This window comes from Muntiacus reevesi, chromosome 2 (assembly GCF_963930625.1).
Source record: "Muntiacus reevesi chromosome 2, mMunRee1.1, whole genome shotgun sequence".
Classification (NCBI taxonomy): domain Eukaryota; kingdom Metazoa; phylum Chordata; class Mammalia; order Artiodactyla; family Cervidae; genus Muntiacus; species Muntiacus reevesi.
The window spans coordinates 69,470,319-69,492,538 of NC_089250.1; the positions used below are offsets into that span (position 1 = coordinate 69,470,319).

General features: G+C 45.4%; 1 protein-coding gene across 1 annotated transcript in view; it reads right to left on the reverse strand.

Annotated features, from left to right (window-relative positions):
- The window catches only part of PTPRT (protein tyrosine phosphatase receptor type T), a 1,090,723-nt gene that overhangs the window by 665,643 nt on the left and 402,860 nt on the right, over positions 1-22,220 (reverse strand). The window contains exons 4-5 of the mRNA XM_065919188.1: positions 18,123-18,204; positions 8,180-8,295 (exon numbers count right to left, since the gene is read on the reverse strand). Coding sequence (XP_065775260.1) covers positions 8,180-8,295; positions 18,123-18,204 — 198 coding nt within the window. The remainder of the gene's footprint in view (positions 1-8,179; positions 8,296-18,122; positions 18,205-22,220) is intronic.

The following is a 22,220-nucleotide window of genomic DNA, read 5'->3' on the forward strand; positions in this document are numbered from 1 at the left end:
GCAGGTGGAAAGGAGGAAAGAAAGAGCTCGTGGCTATGATGCCATGACTCTGTAGACACTAAAACCCATACAGGTGGAGACTTACTGAGCGTTACAGCTTGTAAATCAGATCTCAAAGGTAATAATAAAAGACTGGGGTTTCCTAAGTGTGGGGATCCCAAGCGATGGCACAGACCAGCTGGGTGTAAACCCCACCTGGATCCACCCCCACATCATCTTCCCACCAGGACTTGGGGGTGTGGGGGGGGAGAAGGGACAAGGGAAACTGTTGCAGACATGAAACTCATGCTGCCTACTGGGTGACGAGTAACAAAGTCCTTGGTCTCTGACCCAAGAGTCTCCTGTCTTCTGCCAGCATCCATGCAATGGGCAAGCCAACTCATGAGCTTGCAATGACCTTTCATAGTTGCTGACAGATGATGGAACCAAGAGGGCAGAAAAATTATCAAGAAGGAAGCAGTCGGCATCATCAAATGCTGAAAGAAAAGCCAAGTATAGGGAATAATCAAAATAATGATGAAGGAGGAGCGGGGGAGGAGGTAGCCCTTCAGGCAGCGGGAAAAACAGGTTTCCTGGAAGAGTCTGCTGCAGAGGACTGACACGTCTGCTTATCTCAGCTGCAGTGTGCTGCTGCCGATGGCGTCACAGGGCGGCAGCCTCTTCTGTCAGATTAGGGTCTGCTCCTGTAACAATGCCCGTGATTTGTCCAAACACATGTGTACTCCTCCTGCGATCTGTGCAGAAGCTCTGGATGCATGGCCTCATTTCTGAGACTCTTCAGATATTATATGCTATACAAATTCCAATGGAGTGAATCCTTCGCAGGGAGGCCTGCAAGTCCACCTTGCTGGTGGGGCTGACAGGGCCAGCCCTAGAGCCCCTGAGAAGTGTGTGTATCTCACAGGCCACAGTCTTCGACAAAGACCAGGCAACACACAAAAATACATCTAAACCTCTACTGCCTTAATGAACAGTTATCTAGTGTGGTGGTGATGGGCGGAGGAGGCTGAGGGTAACGTAACCTATATCTCCAGTGGGGACCACAGCTGCTGCTTCTGTTGGTGTGTGTGTACATGTGTGTGTGCTTCTGCTGGCGTGTGTGTACGTGCATGTGTGCTTCTGCTGGCGTGTGTGTATGTGCATGTGTGTTTCTGTTGGTGTGTGTGTACGTGCGTGTGTTTCTGTTGGCGAGTGTATATGTGTGTGTGTGTTTCTGTTGGTGTGTGTGTACGTATGTGTGTGTTCTGTTGGCGTGTGTATGTGTGTGTGTTTCTGTTGGCGTGTGTATATGTGTGTGTGTTTCTATTGGCGTGTGTGTATGTGCGTGTGTGTTTCTGTTGGCATGAGTGTACGTGTGTGTGTGTTCTGTTGGCGTGTGTATATAAGCATGTGTGTTTCTGTTGGCGTGTGTGTACGTGTCTGTGTGCTTCTGTTGGCGTGTGTGTACGTGTGTGTGTTCTGTTGGTGTGTGTGTATGTGTCTGTGTGTTTCTGTTGGCGTGTGTGTACGTGTGTGTGTTCTGTTGGTGTGTGTGTACATGTGTGTGTGTTCTGTTGGCGTGTGTGTGTGTGTGTGTGTTCTGTTGGCGTGTGTGTACGTGTGTGTGTGTTTCTGTTGGCGTGTGTGTACGTGTGTGTTTTCTGTTGGCGTGTGTGTACGTGTGTGTGTTCTGTTGGTGTGTGTGTACATGTGTGTGTGTTCTGTGGCGTGTGTGTGTGTGTGTGTGTTCTGTTGGCGTGTGTGTACGTGTGTGTGTGTTTCTGTTGGCGTGTGTGTACGTGTGTGTTTTCTGTTGGCGTGTGTGTACGTGTGTGTGTGTTTCTGTTGGCGTGTGTGTACGTGTGTGTTTTCTGTTGGCGTGTGTGTGTTTTGTTGACGTGTGTACGTGTGTGTGTTCTGTTGGCGTGTGTGTGTGTTCTGTTGTCATGTGTGTACATGTGTGTGTTCTGTTGTCATGTGTGTACATGTGTGTGTTCTGTTGGCGTGTGTGTACGTGTGTGTGTTCTGTTGGCATGTGTGTGTTTTGTTGACGTGTGTACGTGTGTGTGTTCTGTTGGTGTGTGTGTGTGTTCTGTTGTCATGTGTGTACATGTGTGTGTTCTGTTGTCATGTGTGTACATGTGTGTGTTCTGTTGGTGTGTGTGTACGTGTGTGTGTGTTCTGTTGGCGTGTGTGTATGTGTGTGTGTTCTTTCGGCACAAGTGTACATGTGTGCGCTCAGTTTCTCAGTCATGTCTGACTCCTAGCAACCCCATGGACTATAGCCCACCAGGCTGCTCTGTCTATGGGACTGCCCAGGCAAAAATACTGGAGCGGGTTGCCATTCCCTTCTCCAGGGAAATCTTTCTGACCCAGGGATTGAACCTGCATCTCCTATACCTCCTGCATCTGCTGGCCTAACTACCCCTAACTCTGTTATGTCCTGCAAAGGCTCCTACCATCCTTAGGATATTCTGTACCTAGTAAAAAGTGGTCATCTTTCCTCCCTTTAACAGCATTTTTTTCTTTCTGTTAACATCAGTTACCTATATTTATTTTAGAATATTTGGATGAAACAGAAAAGATTAAAGATGAAAGTAGGAACTTCCCTGGTGATCCAGTAATGAAGACTCCAAGCTCCCAATGCCGGGGGCCCAGGTTCGATCCCTGGTCAGAGAACTAGATCTCGCACGCTGAAACAAAGAGTTCCCATGACACAACTAAGGGATCCCACATGCCACAGCCAAGACTGAGGATCCTGTGTGCTGCAACTGAGACCAGGTGCGGCCAAACAAAATTATTAAAAAGAAAATTCATCATCCATCATCACAATCAATCATTAAGTATTCTGATATGTGTTTTATAGTGTTATATGTGTACATTTATACAGGTATACAAATAATTATGTAAATATGCATGTACATGTGGTTGCTTTTTGATATAGAATTAATATGTTGGGCATACCGTTTTATAACTTACTATTTTCACTTAAATGTATATTGAAAAATGGCATTAAATATACTTCTATAACCTGATGTTTAATGGCCCCATTTACTTGGCCCCATTTACTTAATGGCCCCACTTACTTAATCAGCCCCTTTGGTTGGGACATTTAGGTTGTTTTCAATTTTTCACCCTGTTGAACACACTTGTAGATAAATTTTTTCTCTGTCTTTGGTTATTTTTTTAGGTAAATTCCCCAAAGTGGAATTACTTGCTGGAAGAATATATACATTTAAAGGTGTTACATAGCTCCTGCCAAATTATTTTCCAGAAAATATGTATCAGGTACATTTTCACGGTGCTACACTGATAATGCTGTCACTATGGTTCCACCTAGTTGCACTCTGATTATTGTCCTTTTCTTCCTGTTTTCAAAAGAGTTCCCCAAACTGTAGGTTGCTTCACTTCCTAGACTGTCCACTCAGGATGCACACCATCTACTTGCTTAAAAAAAACAATGCTTAAAAAATCACAAGTTTGAATTCCTCAGGCCAACACATCACATAAGGAATCAGAGAATTATGGAAGAGACTCTTGCACAAGAGACAGTGACACTACACGCTTCACCTCAGGAAGAAATCATCCCAGAACAAGATGAGCTTGTTTATAACTTTCAGTTCAGTCACTCCAGTCGTGTCTGACTCTTTTTGACCCCATGGACTGCAGCACGCCAGGCTTCCCTGTCCATCACCAACTCCCGGGGCTTGCTCAAACTTCTGTCCATTGAGTCGGTGATGCGATCCAACTACCTCATCCTCTGTCATCCCCTTCTCCTCCTGCCTTCAATCTTTCCCAGCATCAGGGTCTCTTCTAATGAGTTGGCTCATCACATCGGGTGGCCAAAGTATTGGAGCTTCAGCTTCAGCATCAGTCTTTCCAATGAGTATTCAAGACTGATTTCCTTTAGGATGGACTGGTTGGATCTCCTTGCTGTCCAAGGGACTCTCAAGAGTCTTCTCCAACACCACAGTTCAAAAGCATCGACTTTTCGGCACTCAGCTTTTTTGATGGTCCAACTCTCACATCCATACAAGACTATCGGAAAAACTAGCTTTGACTAGATGGACTTTTGTTGGCAAAGTAGCACCTCTGCTTTTTAATATGCTATCTAGGTTGGTCACAGCTTTTCTTCCAAGGAGCAAGCGTCTTTTAATTTCATGGCTTTCATCTGCCTTTTCCCAGATTTTACTTATTTGTGCCTGTGCTGGGTCTTCATGCTGCACATGGACTACTCTCTAGTTGCAGCAAACGGGCTCCGGCCTTCTCACCGTGGAGGCTTCTCTTGTTGCAGAGCACAGGCTCGAGGCGTGTGGGCTCAGTAGTTGTGGTATACAGACTCAGCTGCCCTGCGGCACATGGAATCTTCTTGGACCAAGGACCGAATCTGTGTCCCCTTCATTGGCAGGTGGAGTCTTAACCACTAGACCACCAGGGAAGTCCATATATACACATTTCTGGATAAGCCTGTCTGTCGATTTTTATGCAGAAGTTGCACTATAAAACCATGAAAGCTGGCACTAGCAGACGGGGTCTTCTAAGGAGTATATTGGCTTTCCTGGCAGCTCAGCGGTCAAGAATCTGCCTGCCAATGCAGGAGACGTGGGTTCAATCCCTGGGTCAGGAAGATCCCCTGGAGAAAGAAATGGCTACCCACTCCAGTATTCTTGCCTGGAGAATTCCATGTACAGAGGAGCCTGGCAGTCCATGGGGTTGCAGAGTCAGACATGATTTAATGACTAAACAACAACAAAGAACATATTAAGTTTCCAGATGGGTCAAACAAGGGTGTGGGTAGTCTTCCTTTTTAATTTAATAAATTATAATCTGAAAGCCCTTAGGGACAAGCAGGCTGTAGATCCCTGTTCTATAGAAAAGGCAAGCATTCTCTACAACAGGCCACAGGGATCTACCCCCCAATTCCAATTCCACCAACTGCTCCCTAACCACTGCCAGGAAGAAGGGCCACTAAAGTACTTTTTTGAGAATAAAGTCACTACCTTATCTCCCCAACTTAAAACTGGCAGTTAAAAAAAGTCCATGTTCAGTGACTGAGTGACTGGTCAGCTTATCTTGGCAGCTACAGCAAGAAATAACATTGTTGAAAGACATACCTGTTGCAGGTGTGGACTCTTGGCCACAAAGTGGCTGTTTCACTCACTTTGGAAATTCTCAGGGTGAACGACCCTGGCCCTGTGAATGGAACAGAACTCTGGCAAGTCTGCAGGCTGGTCCTCTAGTTGCTGGAATAAATCCAAAGCAGTATTTCATGAAAAATCTGCCACTGCCTTAGCCCGCCGGTCTCAGATCAGGGCTGCGACTGTCCCCTGGGTGGCAGGTGTGATGACAGGCATCTCATACATTATAGAAAGATGGTAACCTACTTCCAACTATACTGTTGCATGTAAACCAGAACTTAACTGGCTAAGTGGGCATTTTGCCAGAGAGCATAGTGTAAGCTGTCTACCTCCCGATATTTCCAGAAATACAGATGAGAGAGACAACATTTCTGGTAGTTTCCTAGTTATGGAAGCTACTCACTCTCCAGATACATTTGAAGTAGCCCAGGATCCAGATGGATTAGGGGCCTCTGCCATATCACACTGCCAACTCCATCTCCTCCCTCAATGACCACTCCTCAGATTGCCTTTTTAAGAAATTTTATGCATTATTTATTTAATTTTTGGCTGCCCTAGGTCTTCATGGCTGTGCGTGGGGTTTCTCTAGTTATGGCGAGCAGGCAGCTACTCCCTAGTTGGGATCCATGGGCTTCCCACGTTCCTGAGCACAGGTTCTAGGCACGGGCTTCAGCAGTTGCAGCGCGGGGGCTCTAGAGCGTGGGGGCTCAGGAGTTGTGATGCATGGGCTCAGTTGCTCCACAGCATGTGGAATCTTCCCGGACCAGGGATCGAACTTGTGTCCGAAGATTCTTAACCACTGGGCCACCAGAGAAGTCCCCCCAAACTGCTATTAACTCAGAGCATCATTATGGAAAACAAGCCTATGAATCACTTGTGCGCCCTTCGTAAGACTGCGGTGGAAAATGTTGTTCCCTACATCACACGCTGTTTTCTTTATGAGGACTCCTGGGAACAATTCCTGTCTGGCTTCCGTGTGAACAACAGTTAGAATTTCTGGAGCAATTGGTTTGTGTTTATCTCAGGGACAATGTGAACAGTGTAGCTGCCAAGCTTTCCCTCTTCTGTCAGTGGTCGTGGTCCTGTGGGCTCTGCCCGTGACTCACCAGAAGCAGCAGACGTACAGAAATGCAGGGTTTTTTGCATCTGATCAGCTCCCAAGTGTTATTTTCCTTCTGTCTTGTGTTGCCTCACTTTTAATTTATGCTATCTTGTTATGCTTTATGTTCCACTGTAAGCCACCTGAAAAGCGTTCTATGAAATAAGGTTTGGTTTACAATGAAAAGTAGATTAAAAAGGTGTAGAAGAGTTCTAAACCTTGTGTTTCTGTCTATTTTCTTCAAAACTTCGATTACATTCTGCTTGAACATCCTTCCACTGTTAGACTCAAGGTCTGGAGCACACAATACTCAGAACTATAGCAATAACATTCATAAAATAATTGGAAAGCCCAAATACAGATGCTGAGTGTACTATGACTGCCTCTTCTTACTCTCGTGACCCAACTGAGGCAATGCCATTGAAATGACAGAGCTTCCTGGGAGCCTAATGCATTTTAATACTAACTATAATGAATAAACAGCATTACTTAATCCTTGAGTGACACATGGACGTTTCCTGTGCTATCTTGCGGTCTGCATGCAGCCCCGGGAAGCAGGAGAAACAGACATTATTATTTACTGCTATTTTTATTCTACTTTACTGCTAAGAAGCAAGAAAGAAGTTCCCAGATGTGCTTTCTCTGCCCAGGGATCTTCCAACTGCAGGAAAAGGGCTCAAATGCAAGAAGAGAAATGATACTATGAACTCTCATCAAAGTGTGCTAGGAGTGAGTTAAGGACCAACATCCAAAATGTCAGTCGGAAGAGATGATAGAGATCTTTAAGTATATGAAGCTCGAGGTAATGGGAGTCAGCTTCTTTGGAGCCATATTCCTCATTCCTTGAATGGTCCGTGATGACTTCAAAGAGCTGTACTCTCCCATAAGACTCTCTGCAAGGTCAGAAATGTTCTCTGTATGTGTCCAACATGGTAGCCACGAGAACAGGTGGCCCTCATGCACTTGAAACGTGACTAGTGTAGCTGAGCATCTGAGTTTTGAATTGAAGGTATTTTAATTGATTTAAATTTAAATGGCCATAGTAGGTCTAACAAGATGGCAGGGTACACAATCAATATAGGAAAGTCGATGGTATTTCTATATATACTAGTAAGAAAAAATCATAAACTGGGTTTTCTTAAAAGTCTTCTAACAGTAAGTAGCATCAAAAAAGGGACATACTTAAGGATAAGTCTGACTAAAGATATACAAGACCTGGATACTGAAAATTACAAAAGCTTGCTTAGTGGAATTACTAAAAATCTTAATAAGTAAAGAAATATACCACGGTGACAAGTTTCATTATAGTTAAGATGTCAGTTTTCCCCAAAGTGATCTAGAGATTCAATGCAATAAACCCCCATCAAAACCCAAACAGGCTTTTTTGTAGAAACTGACCAAAAAAGTCATAGGGAAATGCAACCGTACTCAGCATCTAAAATATTCAGTTTGCCTCAACCCTGGAAATCTGGGCTTAAGGGACAAAATTTGTTAGAGAACAGTTTTTTTTTGTTTGTTTTTTAATGTCTTTATTGAATTTGTTAAAATACTGCTTCTGTTCTATGCTTTTGGTTTTTTGGCCATGAAGCATGTGAGATCTCAGCTTCCTGACCAGGGATTGAACCCGCACCTCCTGCATTGGAAGGTGAAGTCTTAACCACTAGACCACCAGGGGAGTCCCTTTGAGAGAATTTTGGAAAGGTCATAATCGTAAATTCTAGTTCTGGCGCTTTTATGTCCGTAGCCTCAGTTTCTCCATCTGTAAAATGGGACTACTGAGGCCTACGTAACAGAATTACCAAAAACATTTAACAAGATCATGGATGCGGAGTATCATCCAAGGAGCAGAGGCAAATGAAAGACACCCCTTCCCTTCCCCACCGAGCCCTTCCTCACAGCACACATTTTCTTCCCTTCCCAAAGGGTTGCAGAGGTGTGAGCGGCTGGCCCCTCCCATCCTTACCTGGAGCCAAAGTTTGTCATGCTGAGACCACTTTCCGCCAGCAATGCACTGAAATGTGGCGTTCTGCCCCACGTTCACTTCAACATTTTGGAGCCGCAGAAAATGAGGTGCTTTTCCTAAGAGAGAAGCCAAAAAGCATATGAAGACAGAGTTCAACAGCCTGACCGCTTTCCTGTCAGTGGATGGCAGCTAGGATGGACACTGGGCGGGCACATTTGTGCCTGGGAGATGGCCTGGCTCAGTGAAGCGCTCCTGTGGATTGATGACTTACAATGGGCCAGGTACTGTTCTAAGACATTGACATGCACCACCTTACTCAAAACTCACAAAAATCCACAAGGTGGGCAGGAACTCCATTTTAGCAATAAGAAAATTAATGCTCTGAAGGGTTATGGGATCTGGCATGGTCAGACAACCAGAAACTGGGGAAGGCAAGACAGGACTCCAGGTCTCTGAGAGCCTCAAAATCCGTAAAATTAGCTTCTGGGCAAAACTGTCATGTTTGGAAAAGGAAGTTGGAGGGGTGGAGGGCTCACCCTAGATGGCACCTCCCTGTAGCCTGGGTAAGCAGAAAGAAAAAAAGTGGAGTGAAACACCTTTGCACCTGAGACCCCACAATACTTAGCCTTGGAGATGATGCTGATACTGAGGACAGTGGTGGGGGGCAGGGGAGCAAAGAGAAGAGGATGGAAGGAAGGAGGAGGGGAACACCACTGGCCTTCAGTCACTCACGGCTTAGTACGTGATTGGTCTCACGTGCCGTGTCTACATACAGTAACTTGTTTAACCCAGTGCAGTTGGTGATGGTATTATCTCTACTTTACAGTGAATGAACCAAGGCACAGAGAATTCAAGACCTGTTCAGAGTGGGCACTCCTTAGGGTAACTCAGGATGGGGAGGAGGTAGGGCATTTATTCCAAGGACTTGGGAAAGGACTTTCAAATGAATCTCATGATGTCCCTGGGCAATCGATTCTAGAAATAAACATGTGCTTTATGTTGGGTAACTTGGGTTCATCTCTTTCCTTGTTTGTGGAGAGAGGCCCACACCTATGGAAGCTCTCCAAAGACACCCGGGTGGATTGACAATCCAAGTCTAGGAGAATGAGTTTCTTCATCAAGGCACAAAAGTGCCAAGGATCCCTATCATATCAACTAAATCAATGATGAACCAATCAATGAACACCTCTGGACTGTGATCAAATGGAGACTTAAGAGGGTCAAGGAGGTTCAGTGAAGGCCCCTGGCTATCTTTCCAGAGGGATTCAAATACCCAGACAGACAAGCAATAATAATACATCATTTACAGAAAGCTCCTATGATGCTAGGTATGGTGGTATTTTACATGTTTTAATGAAGTTAATGTCACAACATTCCTAAAGTAGACTGCTAGTACTTCTCTTTCAGAGATGCAGAAACCAAGGCTCGCCAAGTTTCATTTGTCCAATGCTACATGGCATTAACGACAGGAACAGAATTCAGTCCAGGTCTGTTTTAGCCCCACATTTCACCATGTAACCAGCACATTCACTTGCCTCGTGGGCAACAAGAGATCAAAGACTTCACCTAGAGTCCAGAGTTCAAAAAAAGAGCTCCCAGGCAAAGCTGTGCTGATTCTCCAGGTTCTTCTCGTTGCTCTGGAATATTTTATCATGAGGGATCCCTTTCCATGGCATTTGTCCCCATGGTCTTCACACTTTGAACTATCTGCTCCTTAGACTATGTCACTACCCGCAATGCTCAACACATGCCAAAGACCTTGGCCTGATCAGGTAGACCTGCTGTGTGAAAACATACACCTGCTGCTCAGGTTTTTAAACGAAGTGACAACAGCTCAGAGTCCCCTTCATGCCACCCCCCCTCCCAGGGCCCCACAACGAGATGGCGTCAAGAGTCCAAGGCCCAGGGAAGCCCTCTCACAAGTTTCTCAGAGTTGAGGATCCGTGGATCTAGTCAGCCTGACAAATGTCATGCTGCTTTGATTGTCTGAAATGGCTTCCTTTTCACTCTCCTGTATAATTTTGTAATGTTATTTTAGGAACTATCAGTTTAAGTCAATTCTTAAGTTGGAATAGTGTGAACCTTGTAAGCCCCGTTTACGCCACCGGTTTGAAGGAGGGAGGAACATCTACTCCATGGTAGGGAGGAGGCATGGAGTCTTAGCGCCAATGTTACGAGGCTTTGTGTTGGGTTTTTCAAAGGGAGGTCTCCCGCTACCCCTGGGGACTCAGGGCAAATGGTTAAACCTCTGGGACTTGTGCGATCTTCTTTGGATCGATGTCTCCTGCTTGCTTCTGGTTCCTCCCCTCTTCAAAGCAGCAGACCTCATTCTTTGGTTCTTTCATCTGCAATCCATCTTCCTCCCTCCCTTCCAGGTTCAGTGAGAGAGAATTTAGAGACTTCATGGCCCCTGGTGTTAATAATGCTGGTAAAGCACCAAGGGTTTACATATAGCAGAGATAATGAACCGATGCACCTGCAGGAGTCTCACAGTTATGTAAAGAGAGAAAGTGGTTCAGTGTAAAACAAACAAAAACAAAACTGCCACCTCCTTGCCCCCGTCTTCATTTCCCCACTTTTCATAGAGACTGGGGGGAAAATAAAGAGTTCTCTGCATCAGAAAAGCAGCAGTGCAAGCCCACTAATAACTGGAATCTGACACCAGCCTTAGCACCGAGGACACGATAAGGACTGATGAGGACCCGTGACCTGTGGGAAGGGGGCAGCTAGCAGTTCCCTAAATCCAGCAGATGATGGCCACACAACAATGCTATGCTCGAGATAGCCAATCATCCGACTTCTTACAGCAAATAAGAAATCCAGGCTTTAGGTGAAAGTGCTCATTCTAAAGTATCTAAAAAAAAAAAATAGTTGCTAGTATCATTTAATTAATTTATTTTGGCCACACCCTGAGGCATGTGGGATCTCAGTTTCCCAACCAAGGATTTCATCTAAGCCTTCTTCACTGGAAGCATGGCGTCCCAACCACTGGACCACCAGAGAAGTCCCTAAAATCTTGAATGAATTTATTAAAACACCATGCAAGCTTAACAAAACATGACTATAGGCACACTCTTCTAGTTGGTGGTCTCTGAGACACAGCTTCACAGGGAACAATTTCCACTGGCCGGCCTTGCCCGGGCTGAACGCCTAGGTCCAGAGATGCCCCCACCCCTGTAGGTGTCACACGGAAGCATCACTTGCACGCCAGCTCTAGATCGTGGTTCTCAACACAGGAACCTTTCCAGACCACATTCCTCCTGCTTAGCACCCTCTCCACACGCCATCACTCTTAGAGTTCTGGCTTCATCTCCAGCTCATGACAAATCTCTCTCTCTATCTGGGGGATGTTCCTTATGCTGGAGACCAGAGTGGTCCGCTTCTCGAAGTTCCTGGCCTCCACATCCTCCTCCCAGCCCAGCCCCCAACTCCAGTCCCCCCCGAGCCCTGTCCTCTCCCAGTGGTGACTTTCCTCCAGCATCTACAGCTCCAAGAAAGATATGAGGCCACCCGCTTTAGCTCATCAACCTTCCAACAAACACAGACAACCTCGGGGCCCAGACCAGCCACCAGCATAGGGTGTTTAAACATCCCACACTCACTCCCCACTGAGACCCAGCTCCTCCAAAACAGGACCCTGTGGAATGGGATTAACAGAAAACTGGCTATGCATTTGGGGCAAAGCGCCTTGATGTTGGTGACATTTAAGTTCCTGCAGATGTCAGTGCAGCATCTGAAGACATATTATTGTGCCCTTTATCTCGCTCTTTAAACCTGACAGTGCTCAGGAGGAAGCCACACAATTGAGGAGAAAGTGCACCACAGACATTAAAAACGTGTTGCAGACTGTGGTCTCAGTGACATGGCCCCGCAAGGTTGTGATGGGAAAAAAAGGTTGAAAAAACTCTAAAAGTCAACGTAGGAGCTAGAAACTTAGAAACCGAGTGGAAAATCGTGCTGACATTTATCGTCCATGGTTATAACTGCAGTGGCCCTGCTAATGGTGACACGGAGAAATAGCAGCAGAGGGTAACTATGGCTAAAATACTTGCAGAATAACTCAAAAATGTTAAATGGGCTATAAAATATAGAGGAGAGGTCTGAATTTGTAAAAGAAAATAATTTCTGTTCAGTATCACACCTAACTTCCGGTCACTGTTTCGGAAGCTGCGAGGCAACTGTTTAAAGTCATTGCTTCAGCTCAAATTGAGGGAGAATACAATTGCAAATCATGCATTAAGCCTCCTGGAATTTTTTGGAATATTTAGTGGAATTGCTTATTGATAAAACTCTGACTGTATGTTAATTTTTTTAAAAATGTTTTAGAGAACTGGAGCGGAGAATTACGAAGCCCGAGGATCTAAAGAGGATGTATTTTTTTTTTTTAACATAGCTAAATTTTTAACAATGGCGAGTGAAGTCACAAATGCATTAAGGCTGAGATTGTGGGAAAAACACTGTCAATCAAAAGGTCAGTTCAGAGGCTACCAGCAAGTTGCAGGACTCTTGAGCTCATGAGCAGACTCCAGGACCCATGTACAGTAGGTACCTTGAAAGGTAGCACTTCCTCCCCAGAATCAAACACCCAGCCGATTATATAAACCTAAGAATGCACCATTTTTGATGCCTCTGGCTCCTCCTCTAATTCCATAGGACTAGTGGATTCTATCTCCTAAATTCATCTCTCATCTGTCCACCACCTCTCTCCCCCTCTAAATTTCTTTATGGCACCGCCTACCATCTGTCATGAGCTGAATTGTGTCCCCCAAAATTCCCATCTTTTTAGCCCTAATGTTCAATAGCTCAGACTGACTGTAATTGTTAACAGAGACTTAAAAGGGTGACTATGTTCAAATGAGGCTGTTAGGGCCTGCTCTGGCCCAATCTGACTGCTGTCCTTATGAAAGAAAATGTGGACACACAAAGACACACAGAGGCACGCGTGCACAGGGGAAAGACCCCTTGAGGACACACACGCCGCCTGTATCTTGGACTTGGGGGCCTCCAGCACTGTGAGAAAATGAAATTCTTCTGAAGCCACCCAGTTTCTATGCTTTGTGATGGCAGCCTCGGTGGACTCACTCACCATCTGTTACAGATCGATAATTACGCAATTATTGGTTTTTCTTTGCAGTCTCCTTCACATCAGTGGGAGTTACCCATGAGGGCAAAGAATGAATCTATCCTGCTCACTCCCATGAACCCAGACTAGCGCTTGGCATGGAGAACATGCTCAGTAAACATGCTGGATGGGGAACGGATGTCTTGCCACCACCCTGGTCCAGGACACACCATCTCTTGCATAACTCCAGAACTGTCCTCCTGACTGGTCTCCTGATTTCTTTATTCCTTTTCTTTTCCCCCTTCAACCCATCCTTCACAGAATGGCCAAAGTGATCTCTTAACAATGAAAGGAGATCCTATCCATCCCCAACAAAAACCCCTCCGGTAGTGCTTCCCTGCACTCAGGTTCAAATGTAACCACTCAACAATCATGTTCAGGGCCCTGCTTCCCTTTCAGTGAGAAACACCTTCCTCCATGCTCCCCACGCCAGGATACTCTGGCAGTATCAAGGTGATTCCCCTTCACGGACTCAGCAGTTCCCCTTTCCTCTGCCTAGACGCCCTCTCCCCAAACCTTCATACAGTGAACTCCATCTATGATCCGGATCTCAGCTCAGACCACATCTTCAAAGACATCGCCCCGACCACTCTACCTAAGGAGCCCCTCCACATCCCAGTCCCTCACATTTATTAGATCCCTAATATTTATCACAGTCTAAAATTACATGAGGGACTTATTTAATATTAGTTACTTATTTAGTGTCTTTTCTCCCTCTGGAGTGCAAACTCAAGTGGGCCTCAGGAAGCATCACTATGAACAAAGCTAGTGGAGCTGATGGAGTTCCAGCTGAGCTATTTCAAATCCTAAAAGATGATGCTGTGAAAGTGCTGCACTCAATATGCCAGCGAATTTGGAAAACTCTGCAGTGGCCACAGGACTGGAAAAGGTCAGTTCTCATTCCAATCCCAAAGGCGATGCCAAAGAATGCTCAAATTATTGCACAGCTTCACTTGTCTCACGTGCCTGCAAAGTAGTGCTCAAAGTTCTCCAAGCCAGTCTTCAACAGTATGTGAATCAAGAACTTCCAGATGTTCAAGCTGGATTTAGAAAAGGCAGAGGAACCAGAGATAAAATTGCCAACATCTGCAGGATCTTAGAGAAAGCAAGAGAATTCCAGAAAAACATCTATTTCTTCTTCATTGACTATGTGAAAGCCTTTGACTGTGTGGATCACAACAAACTGTGGAAAATTCTTAATGAGATGGGAATACCAGACTACCTGACCTGCCTCCTGAGAAATCTGTATGCAGGTCAAGAAGCAACAGTTACAACCAGACATGGAACAATAGACTGGTTCTAAATTGGGAAAGGAGTATGTCAAGGCTGTATATTGTTAGCCTGTGTATTTAACTTATATATATGCAGAATACACCATGTGAAATGCAGGGCTGAATGAAGGACAAGCTGGAATCAAGATTGCTGGGAGAAATATCAATAACCTCAGAAATGTAGATGACACCACCCTTACGGAAGAAAGCGAAGAAGAACTCAAGAGCCTCTTGATGAAAGTGAAAGAGAAGAGTGAAAAAGTTGACTTAAAACTCAACACTCAGAAAACTAAAATCATGGCATCTGGTCCCATCTCCTCATGGGAAATAGATGGGGAAACACTGGAAACAGTGATAGACTTCATTTTCTTGGGCTCCAAAATCACTGCAGATGGTGATTGCAGCCATGAAATTAAAAGACACTCGCTCCTTGGAAGAAAAGTTATGACCAACCTAGATAGCACATGAAAAAGCAGAGAACATTACTTTGCCGACAAAGGTTCGTCTAGTTAAAGCTATGGTTTTTCCAGTAGTCATGTATGGATGTGAGAGTTAGACCATAAAGAAGGCTGAGTACCAAAGAAGTGATGCTTTTGAACTGTGGTGTTGGAGAAGACCCTTGAGAGTCCCTTGGACTGCAGGAGATCAAACTAGTCAATCCTAAAGGAAATCAGTCCTGAATATTCATTGGAAGGACTGATGCTGAAGCCAAAGCGCCAATACTTTGGCCACCTGATGAGAAGAACTGACTCATTAGAAAAGACCCTGGTGCTGGGAAAGACTGAGGGCAGGAGGAGAAGGGGACAACAGAGGATGAGATAGTTGGGATTTCATCACCAACTTGATGGGCATGAGTCTGAGCAAACTCTGGGCTTCCGCCTGGCGTGCTGCAGTTCCCGGGGTTTCAAAGAGTCAGACACAACTGAGCAACTCAACTGTCTGAACTCCCCCTCTCCATCTGCTAAGTATACACCTTGGGGACAAAGGCCTATCTATCTTGGTCACTTGAGTATCCCCTGTGTCCAGCAGAAGTTCCTGACACATAGCTAATGATCAATAATTGACTACTGAAAGAAAGAATGAAAAAAACCCAAACTGGATATGAACGGAGCATGCAGAATGGGCTTTGGCTAGGCCCTGGTCAACTCAACATGACTCACGATAGATCTCAGAGAACTATGTGCACCACTAATATTTGTATGTAGAGTTAAATGGGATTTTCCAATTCCAGCCCCTATCACAGAGTCTTCATATTTTGATTTCTAGGAAGTTTAAGCTTAAGCCTCCTAGGCATCTAGTCTGAACTCAGATGAAGCACATTATGCAAGAACACAGTCAGGGGCACGTCTTCCTGAGTTATGTCGCATGGCCCATTTGCTGGGTAACTGGTTCTCAGCAATTTCATAACCAAGTCATCTACTCTCTCCTCAGCAGGAGTATGAGGCTGTCATAAAAATCCTAAACTCAGAAGCAGCCCCGATGGGAGGATTCCAAGAGGAGCCATGAGACCCTGAGGGTAGACACTTCAGACAGCTCTCGCCCGTGGAGATTTCTCTGAGAGAAGGAAGCATGTGGCTGCAACAGTAAACCATAGATGGTGTGAAGAGTTCAGGCAGAGCCAAGACTGAGAGAAGAGACAGTGTCAGGTTGGGTGTCATGGTGAAGGCAAAGGTACCGTAGAGGACAGAGTTCTGGGATCCCAGGAAAGAAAACCAAGCCAGATCCTTTGGGGAAGAGTCCAAGGTCACCGACTAGAAAGACCTAGTGCAAGCGTCCTGCACAGGCCAAGCAGCAGGCAGCAGCTGGATGCAGCCCCAAGGATGGGATGCATGCAGGGCCTGGGGAAAGCACAAGGCCTGTCTCAGAGAGTCTCACTCAAAACTGGGGGCGGTGCAGGGGTGAGTGTAAGGCTAGGTGGACCACAGGTAGACCAGATGTCTCCTGACGTGGTCTGAGGTCAACAATCATTTTCCAAGGGGCAGCAGATGCTGATGTCCAAGATCAAGGGAGGGGGAGACTTCATCCTTGTAAGAGGAACTCATAAGTATATCCACTACACAAAGGTACACCTTAGGCCAAAGTAATGGAGAATCATCTGATAGGATGTCAGCATTCCTGAGATGCTGGCTGACTTCTAGGAAGGAGGTGTCTCTTACACAGACCCCAAACATAGTTACCCTAAATGTTGTCTTGCCAAAACCCCTTGGAACTCAGCTCAAATTCCTCCAGAGATGGTGTTCTAAGACAACAGGTCAAATGATGTCACTGGAGTGCTGGGGAAGGAAGTGATGCCTGAGGCTCTGACAAATTCACTGCAGTAGAGGTGGAAAGAATCAGTCCAATGAAAGCAACATGGGGACTTCCTGGCAGTGGGGGGTGGGGGTGGGGTGGTCCAAGTGGCAAAGACTCCACACTCTCAATGCAGGGGGCCTGGGCTGAAGCCCTGGTCAGGGACCTAGACCCCACGTGCCACGATGAAGAGTTCACAAGCCACACTAAAACTCAGCGCAGCCAAAATACATATTTAAAATAAAAAGCAACATGGACGGGGCAGAAATGAGAATAGGCCCATATGGAAGGAACAAAAGGCATAAAAAGACAGGACATATGACATCTCTTGAGGGAATAACAAACTGCACCAGAGTCCATAGCATGACTTGTGGCTTTAAGTAAGAAGCAGAGAAAGGACCCTCCTAGGAGTTAGTTACTTGATACCTGCCAAGTAACTAATGAGAATCTCCAATCTGCAGACACTAGCTAATGGGGCTGGCAACCTAGCCAGCCCTCATATAGGGCTGCCTTAATCCACAAACATACCCCTTGGATTATAATATCTCCATCAAATGTCACAAGATATGATGTCCTTTCAACTACCTGTACCGAGGATTGGTCCCCTCTGAGATGTATATAGTGAATCCAGGACCCACAGCTCCTTGCTCAAATACATTTAAATATCTTAGCCTAAATACAGTAGAGAGAGAGAACTTTCAGTGGAAATGGTCTGGGCATGGAGTGGAATGCCTTTGAGAACTCTCAACCCTGTACCATAAGTACTAACCACTGTGAGAAATCTCTCCCTACGCCTACACAGAGTTGATGAGGGTATTTAAAATTACTTTTAAAGAATTAATAGCTTAGTGGTACTTTTCCCTGTGAGTGAACAGTGTGCTAATTTGCTCAGTGTTTCTGGTGTGGGTTCTTTTTTTAAGACAATTGCACAAGATTCTATCCAGAGCCCTCTAATTCTTCCACTTCAGTGGTCTGAATCCCACTAATAAACAATCAGGACTTTAGACTCCTTTAATAATGAAGAGAGATTCAAACGAAGATGTTTTGCCACTCTCTGCAAATTCCTGGAGGTGCTTGCCTGTTGAACGGGCCAGCGAAATTATGGATTTATTCAGGACTGATTGCATTGAGTATGTAAGCATTTTTTGAAGGATTAAAAAAGAGAGAGAGTGAGGGATGTTGTGAGCTGAATGAATAGCGGGGATTGCAGCCGCCAAGCCACATGAAACAAGGCTGTGCTTGGAGCAGGGAAGAGACTTACTGCACGGATGGGCGAGGACCCGGACCTCGTCCACAGCGATGTAGCCAGGATGGCCCTTCAGAGAGACGGATTCAAATATCACCTGCAACACACAAGGCAGGAGTCAATTTTGCAGAAGGGGTGGTAGGCATTCATCACAGCTGCCAACCTCCAAACGATTTATGTTTCAGCTTCCCCCTAGAACTATCCTAAGAGGTCTTGAATTAGGCTAGGATATTACCTTGGCAACTGACATGGATTTTCAAAATAAGGTAAAAAGGTCACCTTCTGGTGACCAGCAAAAGAAGAACCAGCCACATGGAACATTTCTAATGACTTTCAGAAATAACCCTCGGATGCAAGGAAAACAACCCAAACTTGGCCTTGAAACTTCAATATGCACCTTTTTCATTATTGTTTCAAGTGAAGTACAGAGAAGAATTACTTCCTCCTAGCTTCACTTTCTTATGCAGGGTGAGGAAGAAGCCACCATAAGCCAAGAATGGTTTACCTTGATTTGATTCCACATCTTCAAGGAATATAGTCCATCTGAATGACCTAATAAAATCTCTTAAAAATAAGCCCCCCACACCACTGTTCCTATCCAGGAACCCCAGGGCAACAAGTTCTTTGATCCTCTATTCTGACTCCCACCTGAACTGCTTACTTTAGTAACCAGCTTGTCACCCAATACCCATCTTCACAAAGGAGATGTGACCATTTGTGTGGACAGCATGACTAACGCCCTTGATGTCCCTAAGTCCAATGACCTCATCTTCCAATCAGCTTCAGCCACGTGCTCACATGCGTCCTCCACGTGCCCACACTCACCCTCCACGTGCCCACAATCACCTCCACATGCCCACACTCACCTTCATGTGCTCACACTCACCCTCTACGTCCCCACACTCACCTCCACGTCCCCACACTCACCCTCCACATGCCCACACTCGCCTCCACATGCCCACACTCATTTCCACATGCCCACACTCACCTCCACATCCCCACACTCACCTCCACATGCCCACACTCATTTCCACGTGCCCACACTCACCTCCACATGCCCACACTCATTTCCACATGCCCACAATCACCTCCACATGCCCACACTCACTTCCACGTGCCCAAGCTCACCCTCCATGTGCCCACGCTCACCTTCCACGTGCCCACACTCGCCTTCACATGCCCACACTCAGCTCCGCATGCCCACACTCACCTCCACGTGCCCATGCTCACCCTCTGTGTGCCCACACTCACCCTTCACGTGCCCACACTCAGCTCCGCATGCCCACACTCACCTCCACGTCCCCACACTCACCCTTCACGTGCCCACACTCAGCTCCGCATGCCCACACTCACCTCCACGTGCCCATGCTCACCCTCTGTGTGCCCACACTCACCCTCCACGTGCCCACACTCAGCTCCACATGCCCATACTCACACACTTCCACGTGCCCACACTCACCTCCACATCCCCACACTCACCTCCACATGCCCACACTCATTTCCACGTGCCCACACTCACCTCCACATGCCCACACACATTTCCACATGCCCACAATCACCTCCACATGCCCACACTCACTTCCACGTGCCCAAGCTCACCCTCCATGTGCCCACGCTCACCTTCCACGTGCCCACACTCACCTTCACATGCCCACACTCAGCTCCGCATGCCCACACTCACCTCCACGTCCCCACACTCACCCTCCACATGCCCACACTCAGCTCCGCATGCCCACACTCACCTCCACGTGCCCATGCTCACCCTCTGCGTGCCCACACTCACCCTTCACGTGCCCACACTCAGCTCCGCATGCCCACACTCACACACTTCCACGTGCCCACGCTCACCCTCCGTGTGCCCACACTCGTCCTCCATGTGCTCACACTCGTTCTTCACCCCACAGACTGGAGTTTTGAACTTTGGCACACCCACACTCCTCTCCCAACTCACTTCCCTTAAATCTGCTTCTTTGGCACATATGGTACCCTGGGTCTCAGCTTTTCTAGAGACTGTATGCTGCCTGTTATAATCTCAACAAGCATACGGTCCCCTCACTCTGTCAACTAATCACCCACATCCATTGCACCTACAGCCCCAATTCCTCATTTTGTTGTTGGCAAGTCTATTGCAAAACTGCTTTCTCCACCTCTATATCCCCACACAAATGTCTCCCTTTCAACGTCACCTGCCCAATCCCTACAGATAACCACATCACATCTTTAAGAAACAAGAGGACTGCAGAGGAGCTGACTTCTAACTTCTTTCCCATCAACCTAACCTTCATGGGTCAGATGACTGCACATCACCCACTGTCCACTCTCTGCAAGGCACACCCCAGTGCCCCTGACTCTGCCTCTGCTGTATTTTCCAGCTCTTTGGCGCTCCCTCTTCATCCTGTATCTCCAAACCCTCCCTTTTATTTCTGACTCTGACAAACACGCTACTGCTAATGCTAAGTCACTTCAGTCGTGTCTGACTCTGTGCGACCCCATCCCTGGGATTCTCCAGGCAAGAACACTGGAGTGGTTTGCCATTTCCTTCTCCAATGCATAAAAGTGAAAAGTGAATGTGAAGTCGCTCAGTCATGTCTGACTATTCTCGACCCCATGGACTGCAGCCTACCAGGCTCCTCCATCCATGGGATTCTCCAGGCAAGAGTACTGGAGTGGGGTGCCATTGCCTTCTCTGACAAACATCGATGCTTGGATTTCTCTTACTCTTTAAAAGCTACCCTCTGGCAGCAGTCGTATTTACAGTCCAGTCATGTTTCAGTCACATTTAAATTTTTTCAATAGCTTTAATTATACTCCCTCTACACTTCCCAACTTCTCAGGGCAAAACTTCAACCCCTGTCACCTGGACTTTGTCCTTGACACCACCCCCACCACTGATCTCAGGGAAGACTCCAACAATCTCTTCGTAGTGCTCTTACCACTTAAGTCCAATAGATATATTGCAATCTATATCTTACTTTAAGAAGGAAAATAGTGTGGGGCTTGGGATCTGGGTTAGAATGCCTGAGTTTTAGTCCTGGATGTACCACCGTGCGTGTGTACACCTTGAGCGAGTTACCTTCCTGCTCTGCACCTCAGTTTCCTCATCTGTAATTATAGTGTCTAACTTGTTAGGTAATTATTCATGTTAAGGGAGTTAATATACTAATTTCCGTAGGAAAAAATAAAAAGAAAACGAACACAGAAAACGCATTTAAAAGAAATAGCGTGAAAATATTCAAATTGTGTAGTAAAAGTGATAAAGTAAAAAAATTCCATTGCGTTAATAAATATAAATAGGTTTAAACAAAGAAAAGCTCTCAAACTGTCTAAATGAACAAAGTCTAATCACATGTCGTAAGATAAACACCTAATATAGAATGACTCAGTAACCTTAAAAATAACAAGCCAAACAAAGACATAGGAAAATATGAAAGTACAAATAAACAGAAAATTATTATTGAAAAAATAATGCTAAAGCATCACAGTAGAATTTAAATGAAAAAGAAATATAAAAACCACAAAAGATCATATAATAGGCTGACATCTAACTTCAATAAATTCTTCTAAGAGGAAACTACAGGCATGGTTCTATATATTTTCTAACCAAATTCCCTGAAGCCATAAACTAATGTCAAAAGCTTAAAAATCAATTTCTTAAAGTTGAAATATTGTATATTTCTTAAATACATAATAACTATACTGTCAAAGTATGTTTTGTTAACAAAAGTCTGAATGAAATAAAATTAAAAGTCAAATGGCAAGTTAAGAACAATACCTGTAATATACATGCCAGCTAAAAGGTAAATATCATATTCTGTGTAAAGAATCCTAGAGAATCATCAAAACAAATAAACTCTCTAAAAGAAAAATCAGCGAGTTCAGCAGGTTATTCACAAAAGATGAAGTAGGATTGGTAATGATTTATGAATGTAATGTTTTTAATGACACTAGGGAGATTATGGCAGATGAATGTTTTCGTCTTAACCCTTTCCTAGATTTTCCAAATTCTCTACAATAAAAATGAGCTTCTTTTTATTTACAATAAAAATTAAGGGCTTTAAGGTGTATTACATTTTCATATCTCTCTGCATATTATACTACCCCTGTGTCATGCAC